Source organism: Aricia agestis, chromosome 17, assembly GCF_905147365.1.
Source record: "Aricia agestis chromosome 17, ilAriAges1.1, whole genome shotgun sequence".
Lineage (NCBI taxonomy): Eukaryota > Metazoa > Arthropoda > Insecta > Lepidoptera > Lycaenidae > Aricia > Aricia agestis.
This window is the reverse complement of record NC_056422.1, coordinates 9,483,947-9,493,678: the sequence shown is the minus strand read 5'-3', so window position 1 is coordinate 9,493,678 and position 9,732 is coordinate 9,483,947. Positions and strand designations below refer to the sequence as shown.

At 36.2% G+C, this 9,732-nt stretch overlaps 1 protein-coding gene across 1 annotated transcript; it reads left to right on the top strand.

Annotated features, from left to right (window-relative positions):
• The first annotated feature begins 398 nt into the window (after positions 1 to 398).
• On the top strand, positions 399 to 1,454 carry LOC121735152 (twist-related protein 1-like). Its single transcript, XM_042125823.1, has one exon. It carries the CDS (start codon positions 471 to 473, stop codon positions 1,227 to 1,229), a length of 759 nt encoding a protein of 252 aa, XP_041981757.1. The 5' UTR covers positions 399 to 470; the 3' UTR covers positions 1,230 to 1,454.
• The last annotated feature ends 8,278 nt before the right edge of the window (positions 1,455 to 9,732 follow it).

Genomic DNA, 9,732 nt, shown 5'->3' with positions numbered 1-9,732 from the left:
CACCCCTTGGAAATTATTTCTGCCGGTGCCCATGGTTATTACTATAATAGAGATAGGTGCCTAACTATTAGACTTAATTAGTCCATAGATATTAAGACAAAAGCTTTTCTCATTTTGCATAGTTTTTATTATTCGTAGTTTTGCAACATAATTTTCCATTTTGTCAATGAGCCGGTGCAACGCGAAACGGTCAGTGCAGTAGCCATTAACCGCCCTATATACCTACATAGGTATATAACAATCAGTAAATACAATCCCAAGATGATGGACAAGATAAAACGATCTATCCGTCTCTCTCGCACGCACGCGAATCCCCGTAAGGATTAGGAGGCGGCGCTCCGCGGGAGGTACGGCGGGAGGCGAAACGGAGATGGTTATTTTTTGTCTTGTCAATGAAGGGACGGGTAGGGGCGGGCCGGCTCAGTTCGTTATCGAGATCGGGTGCGGGTTCGACGTGTACAGTAGACGCTATGAGTTACGACAGCTGCGACAACAGGATACCCATCAAGCGCGAGTACGATTTAGATGAGGAGCACCGCTTCTTCTACGCGCCAGTCGAGATAAAAGGGGAGGCCGAGATGCAGGAGTTTGCTTCCTCGTCGCCCACGCACCTGATTGACCTCAGCAACCCCGAGAGACCGCAGATGCAGTGGACGAACGTCACCTACCTCGACGAAAGGGAGATGCAGCAGCACAGGTATCCACCCTACGACCCGCTGAGCGTAGACCGTCAGAGGCAGTTCTCCAAAAGCTTCTATTTCGACGACTCCAACTCGCAAGACAACTACTACGAGTCACCTGAGGTGCCTTCGGAGACCGACTACAGGGGCTCCGTCGACGAAAACAACGAGACCGAGGAGCAGAGGAGATCGAGGAAGCGAGCTAGCAAGTCCCGGAAGAAGACGCAGTCATACGAGGAAATGCAAATACAGCGGGTAATGGCCAACGTAAGGGAGCGGCAGAGGACGCAAAGTCTGAACGAGGCGTTTGCGAGTCTGCGACAGATCATACCATCTTTGCCGAGCGATAAACTCTCCAAGATTCAAACTTTGCAGCTCGCCACGCAGTACATCGAGTTTTTATACCAGATTTTGTCAAACGGCGACTCCGCGGCCAGTGATATCAGTGATTCGGGGAGTGAGCACGGGAAATATTTAGCCCAGGATAAACTGAGCTATGCCTTTTCCGTCTGGCGAATGGAAGGCGAGTGGACGAACGGACAGTCGTGATAGACGTATGTACAGAATATTCCATAGTGTCTAAATCTGAATAGTTGAAGATGTTTATTGATTTGTTATTTTATGAAAATGTGATACTTTAATGAAAACTATCGCTAATTGTTACTTAGATAAGGTGGAACATACAGCAGCAGACCAAAAATAATTTTAGGTTGTATTTAATTCTTATATTATTAAGAGACAATAATTATAAAATATTGTGTAAGACATTTTTATTGTGAAGGGAACAGTTAAAAATTATAAAATAATTTTAAATAATTTAGTTTAACCTATTAATTAAGTAACATCAAAATCTATCCTCTGCAGCTGTAATGCAAGAAAAAAAGTACAATTTTGTATTTTGCTTTTTTTTGTAATTTAAACCTGAGTTTACACGATCGCTTTAATGTCGCGTCATTAATCTACTAAAAAACTTTTTTTAATAATTTGCAACTAAACCAATTCATAACATTATAAGATAGGCCGAAAGATCCAGAAGTAGCATGAGAAACAACATTTTTAAGAAACATTTTTAGTACCAATTTCAAGTAATATTTTTATTCCGAAGACACTCCAATATACTAAATAGATAGTAGAAATAGACATTTAAGTTATTTTCTAAGTATACTTTTTATAGTATTGACAATTTTATGTAAATATTGTAGAAAATGTGATACATGAACGAAATATGAATGATATACGAATAAATGTAACTTAATCAGTGTGTAAATATGTTGATTAGTATAATAAGATGTAAGGATGACCAAATTCTTTAAATCGTTAATTTTTTATTGCAAGATGTCTAAAATAATAAAAAATTAAAATATACATTTGTCTCTTATTTCTTTCAACCTTGCATTTATTGATCTTGAGCTTTGGCTATTTATAAATGTAATAAATAGGTAAGTACATTATAAAATAAAAACTTTATCCTAAAAATTCTACTTTTATTACTGCTGTGATTTAAGTTTAAATTATAATATATTTTGTTCTTTACAATTTTGTTAAGTATATAATACAATATAAAAGATAAAAAAACTACAAGTAAAGCCTTATAATCTTATGTTAGGTTACGTATACAATAATTAAAAAATAATATACCAATTTCTAATTTATTTAAGTTTGATGTGAAAATTATTTTAAAAGCTGCATTTAATTACAAAAACATGAAAATTAAAACTGAACATTTTGACGTTCTTGCAGTCAAAATCATGGATCTAAACAAACTAGCTTGTTTAGATCCATGGCAAAATGTTCAAAATTGATCAATTTGGTACAGAAACAGAATTTCGGGCAGTCTAATTTGATTTATAATATCCTTATTTTACATAATTTATTCCTATAATTAAGTATTTACATTGAAGTATATATTTACAGTACCTATTTACTGTTTGGTACAAGACAGTTACAACTATTGCACCTCCAATGTTACACCTAGATATACCTACCTAATAGTAGCAACCAACATATCACCCAAAAATTTCCTATCTATAATAGTATTTTAACATTTTACATTATATTAATTTGTATCCAGAAGAGTAGCGTGCCTTGGTGGGGCCCCGTATAAAAAATATTTGGGGGCCCTCAAGAACAGTAAATTACGCACATTGGGGGCATCCGTAGCGCGGGGCCCCGCCGTATAATTAATACGGCAGAAACGGCGGTAGCTACGCTTCTGTTTGTATCAGTTAAGCGTACCTACTAAAAATAATCTAAAAGAGGATGCCACAGAGTGTCTTATGTTTTATTGGTACCTCAGATCGCCCAATTTCTCATAATATAGAAGTCAAAATATAAACAACATTAAATTGTTAATTTAAAAATTATTTATTTCAATAAATGTTAAGTATACAATATGACTAATAAGTCCCTAGTTTTTTACTTTCCTAACAAGGTATTTCGGATGCGACAAAACGAACAATTTTAGCAGCGTTTACAAAGAGCTCGTGTGAACCAAGCTTTAAACAATCTTACTGGTATTTTGTCCCCAGTAACAATAATTATTGTACTAATCATACATGAATATTTAATATTTGGTCCATAACATATTTTAATCTTTATTACTGAATATTCTTTTAAGGAAGACCAAGCAACGGCTGATTGTCAGATGCGCCTAAGTAGGTACCTAAAAAATATCTGCGTTAGACTAAAACTTAGTGCGAAAGTAATTAACAAATATAGGATGAACAGCTGTTATGTTTTTTTAAATAAGGGGGCAAACGAGCAAACGAGTCGCCTGATGAAAGCACTCAAAGCAACTACCGTCGCCCATTGTCACTTTTAAGATCAAAAGAATTGCAAGGACGCTGCCTACATAATTAGGCTTTCAAATAGCTGAAAGGAGTATTTTTTATCTAAATTATCAACAATATGCCTAGTCAAGACTCAAGAATAACTAATTATATGCAAATATTCAGCCTTCAGCCAACATTAGACAGATGGTCAAACCTAAGGCAGGTTAGACCATCTGTTTCCATTTTTTGCGTCGGTCATACAAAAATTCTTTTCATTACAATAAAGAAAAACAATTTCCAAATTCAAACGTTCAATACTCGGAAATACGTCACACGGCTCACACCTGCAAGCAGCATTTTGCAGCTGTGCCCAACTGTTGGGTTTTTATATAAAAAAAATAACCACTCATCTATAACTAGGCAAAAACAATGGTGCATTAATAGAAAATCCACCACACCTGCGTTTTTGGCCATTGTGAAAGGATTATTTTGCGAAACAATCATCATTGTTCAATAGTCGGTCAAGCGCCGGCACGTCGTTAAAAGTTGCCAAATGGGGTTCAAGTTGCAACTGCCATAAAAAGATTCTAATTTGGGAGTTGAGAGCGTAATGGATCTTGTAAGACAACTTTTCTTATTGTATTTATTACTAGATGACGCCCGCAGATCCGTTGCGAAAAAAATCGTACTGAATCGAACTGAACATTTTTCCGGGATAAAATGTACCTTAATTCTTATACCTTTTCCTGGGACTCAGAGTATCTCCATACCAAATTTGAAAATCGGTTCAGCAATCAGCGGTTTAAACTAGAAGTTAACAGGCAAACAAACACTCTTTCGCATTTATGCCCTGCGTTCCAGATGACGTTAGAAACGCTCACGCTCAAGACCGTAGTTTTTCCCGTTCCATTAGCATGTGAGCGTCAGCGATACAAACCCAAGTGGAACGGATTATGGATCGTTTTGAGCGTTTTGAGAAAAGTTTAAAAAAAGAACTATAATTTTTTTATACATAAGTACATTGAACAGAACTTGGATATTACGTCTACGATCCTTTTCCTCAAGTCGTAAATAAAAGTAATTTTATTGTTTATAGTTACATTTATTTTACAATCATATTTTAATAACAAAACCACATAGTTTGAATATTGAATATTGTTACAATATACTTATAAACGTTAGGAAACAATACCGCATAATGCTTAGTCAAGTACGAGTAAGTCAACAGGTATAGGAGAGATGAAAATTAGTATTAATTATTATATTTTATAAGAAATCATTTGACCTTTCATTTAAAACAATTTATTTTCCAATCAAAATATTTCATTACATGTTATTTAATTTATTTAAGTAATTAAAATATTATTTGTAATGCAATAATATAAAGTTTTAATGTCTCTACTCTCTCCTGAAAACTTTCCGAACATGGCTTTCGCGATATAGTTACTTTAAAATTAAAAAAAAAAACTAGAACGCCTACTTTGACCCATCTTCGTCAAGGGTCGTTTTGAGCTAAAATGATGACGTCATGAGTGACGTCATAGCCGCGATCAAAACGACCCCGGTCGCCAAAGGGAACGGCAGAAGGGGACGTTTTGAGCGTTTTGGTCAAAATTAACGTCATCTGGAACGCAGCCATGGTATAAGTATAACTACTTCTCGAATTATCAATAATTTTTTTTAAATAGTTAATTATTAGATGCATTTAAAAATGAAACAAAACTATTATCATACGAGAAAATTAAAAAGCTACCTAACTGAAAAATGATTTTTTAGATTAGTTGAATTAGATGATAAATTGATAAAGCTATAAGCCCCAGTTCAGACACAGCGGAAATCGCCCGGTTTAGACCCGTGACTTTTAACCGCCGACCTCTCGCAGCTTACATTATGTTCACAATTAACCGCTCGGTATCTGTGTCGCAGCCAACTGGTTAAAATAGCCGTTCAATCAAACAGCTAGCCCATTGACTGAACAACGCCATTCAATCACACGACGTAATACCTATACGTCGTTTAGCCGAATTGTTGACTGCAACGTTTAACACTACAGCTAGACGACGCCTAGCTAGCTGGTTAAACGGCAAATTAACTAAGGTGACCATTAGTGTTATTATTACACTATTTTAACCAGTGGACTGCGACATCTGCACGGGGAACGCGCGGTTTCCGCTTTGACTGAACTAGCACTAATGCTGTAAGGTACATACTACATATAGATGTAAGGTCACGTATACATTTAGGTAAAAAAGAAGAAACTGAGTAGACAAGAAACCACCCACAACCTAATCCGGTATCTAGTTCAACACGTGTTTGCAAATACTCATTAAGAAACAATCACTATTGTTCTTTTCAACTTGAGTGCCGCATAAAGCTTAGAAGTTAGAACACCTGGCATATTTTTTTTGCATTGTTATGTAATTACATAAAAGCTATATTAATCTAGAACGAATCAAAAAACATTGGAGACTATTATGTAAGTACTAAACATTTTTGATGCATGTTTTTCTGTATTCTCCTCAAAACTATAAACTTCATCAAATTATTTCTGTGTAAATATAATAGCTTGACTGTAAGCAAATTCTTTGTTTCTGTTATTTCAAACATACAGCTTCGAATCGAAGCTGTATGTTTGAAATAACAGAAACTAGCTAGAATTCAGACTGGGTCGAAGCCTTCGACCCAGTCTAAATTCTAGCCAAATATTTTTTTGAGATGTTCGGAGACGAGTTTTGACCATTCAGAATTCAGAACGCGTTTAACATTGCATTTTTTTTATGAAATAAGGGGGCAAACGAGCAAAAGGGTCACCTGATGGAAAGCAACTTCCGTCGCCCATGGACACTCGCAGCATCAGAAGAGCTGCAGGTGCGTTGCCGGCCTTCTAAGGGGTAATAGGGGAGGGTAGGGAAGGGAATAGGGGAGGGTACGGAAGGAAATAGGGGAGGGTAGGGAAAGGAAAAGGGTAGGGGATTGGGCCTCCGGTAAACTCACGTACTCGGCGAAACACAGCGGAAGCGCTGTTTCACGCCGGTTTTCTGTGAGGACGTGGTATCTCTCCGGTCGAGCCGGCCCATTCGTGCCCAAGCATGGCTCTCCCACGTCAATTTCATTTTGAAATTTTATTTAGCAAGACTTTACACATCATAGCTGTACTTGTTCGATTTAAATCGCTTATGTGTACTTAATGTAATTTTACATACCTACCTAGTAGTAACTACTAACTAGTAGCTTTAAAGTTTAAATCCTGTTTATTGAGGGTTTTCGGTACTTGTACCGTAAAAGATAGTCTATACTCCACTCGGGCTAACTTGTCGCTAGCGATCGTTGACTCCCTGTCAAAAAATTGTCATTTTCCATATAAACCGCGATTGGCAATGAAGTGTCAGATATTGTCAATCGTGGTTTTATATGGAAAACTAGCTGTTGCCCGCGACTTCGTCCGCGTGGACTTTAGTTTATAGCGCGCGGTGTCAACAAAATGTGTGTCAAATTTAAAAACTTTTTAAAACCCTGGTAAGTGGTACCCCTCTTAGGGCCGCGCTACACCGGAATGGCAGCGCTGAAAGTGCTCGCCTCGCCGCTGCCATTCCGGTGTAGCGCGGCCCTTAATTAATCAAAATACCCAAAAACAGCTGTGCAGTGTGCACAAAATCTATACTAATATTATAAATGCGAAAGTATCTCTGTCTGTCTGTCTGTCTGTCAGTCTCGCTTTCACGCCAAACGCCAAAAGTATCTCTGTATGTCTGTCTGTCTGTCTGTCAGTCTCGCTTTCACGCCAAACGCCAAAACTACCGAACCGATTGTAATGAAATTTTGTATACAGATAGTCTAAAGCCTGAGAAAGGACATAGGCTACTTTTTTACTGGAAAAAAGGGTTGTAAGGGGGTGAAAATGCGTAAATTTGTTCAAATTTAGTTAGTTCCAACAGTTCATAATAGATGGCGCCGTGCGTCTTCTACATCGCGCTGACGCTTGCTCAAAAGTCTTTCTATAAGACGTGGTATCATCTTACATTTAAGTTTCGATTTTTTTCGATTGTTATATCTATTCTACGGTATTAAATAAGTCAGTACTTTATCTGTGCAGTGACGTAACCTTAAATCTATCAATGATAAATAGTTTATGGGTAAAGTTGTGTAATTGGAGGGCTAAATAAGCTTTAAAATTTGGCATAAAATATAAAGTTTAATATAAAAAAATGAAATACTTATTGTGTGCACACTGCACAGCTGTATTGATTTAAGGGGTACCAGGGTTTTTTTATAAAAGCTTTTGACACCAATTTTGTTGACATCGCGCGCTATAAACTGAAGTCCACGCGGACGAAGTCGCGGGCAACAGCTAGTATTATACATAAAATATGTTTAAGATTTTTGAAATTTTATTTTAATACACATCCAAGACCCAGGAACATTGAAAACTTTTTGTTCCGCCTGCGGGACTCGAACCCAGGACCCCCGGGATGAGCGCTGGCCACGCGCAATGCGAATTCATTTTCATCGATATTTTCATGGAAATAAGATATTTTACCACATCAAAATGTAGCCTATGTCCTTTCTCAGACTCTAGAATAACTGTATACAAAATTTCATTGCAATCGGTTCAGTAGTTTTGGCGTGAAAGCAAGACAGACAGACAGACAGACAGACAGACAGAGATACTTTCGCATTTATAATATTAGTATGGATGACAAGTTTTTGACAGGGAGTCAATGACCGCTAGCGACAAGTTAGCCCGAGTGGAGTATAGTCACTAGACCCGCAAAAGCACCCCCTGGTGGCCAAAGGTAGTTTTAACTAGTCAACTGATTGTCTGACAATAAGAAAACATCAATAAGAATTTTTGTCATTTATGATTTATCTGCTACGCCCAGTTTTTGAGGCGATTTTACAGAATCTATTCAACAGCTCGTCGATTGGTTAATGTTTTGACGTTATTCGATCAAAAGCAACTTCTGTCAAGAAACCTGAGTTTTTTTCAATTAAGTTGATTTTAAGGGTTGCGTACCCAAAGGGTAAAATCGGGACCCTATTACTTACGGCCGTTCTCAATATTTGATCTATCTCTGGTTTTGCCCTACTAGAGATAGGAATAACTCACATTAGACATTAGAGACATATATTTTATGTCAATTGTGAGCTATTCCTATCTCTAGTAGGGCAAAACCAGAGATAGATCAAATATTGGGAACGGCCGTAAGACTTCGTTGTCTGTCCATTTGTCTGTCTGTCTGTCTCCAGGCTGTATCTCAAGAACCCCTATAGCTAGACTTCTGAAATTTTCACAGATTATGTACATCTGTTGCCGCTATAACAACAAAATAAAATTAATATTTAAGGGGGGCGCCCATACAACAAACGTACATTTTTGGCCTTTTTTGCTCGATAACAATAATGGCAACAGGTATGCACTTGTCAGAAAGGCCTTAATTATATGTGTGCTTTAATAATTAATCATAATATTCAAATAAAAAAAAACATTATTAACCTATACAAAAAACACATTTTTCCTATTTTTGCTCTATAATGATTAATGAACGGAAGTCGGAACCCTTCGTGCGCGAGTCCAACTCGCACTTGGCCGATTATTTTTAAATTGTCATTATCTAATTAGGAACTGAAAAAATAAAAAATATTTAAGTGCAAATGGAATCACAGCCAAATGCATTATTTATTGGTTAATAATTATTATACATATTATTTACATATACATTATTATATTGTGTAGTACAGTCGGGGCATTTTAATAGGTCACATTTGACATCTGTCAGATTAATCTCCATAGCACAGAATATATAATTATTAGTACCTTACATAGTGAGGTCAGCTAAATAAAAACATCGACCAAAACGAATAAATCGATACAGACTTGAAATAAAATATTTTATAATATGTTATTTGTAAAATTAAAAACGAATTCCTGTCCCATTATTACTTTTTCTTTTGTTTGGTTTGAATTCAAGGAGCAAAATAAGACAAGTACATAATTTATAAGAAAAATTGCATTTATTCACTTGAATTATAAAAACGGTTAAATGTAGTATTATCATTATTAATTTCACATAAATATTATGTGTTACTTTTCACAACGTGGTTATTAATTTATATATATATATATATTGATGTACAATTATTAAGATCAATTCGTGAAATAATTCGTATCGGTCATATTTACAATAAATATGTAATCGTAATTAAAAAATCAATTGTGCAGTTTATAATAAAACGAAAATATTTATTTTTTATGCACGTCGCTACAAGGTTACGTTGTACAA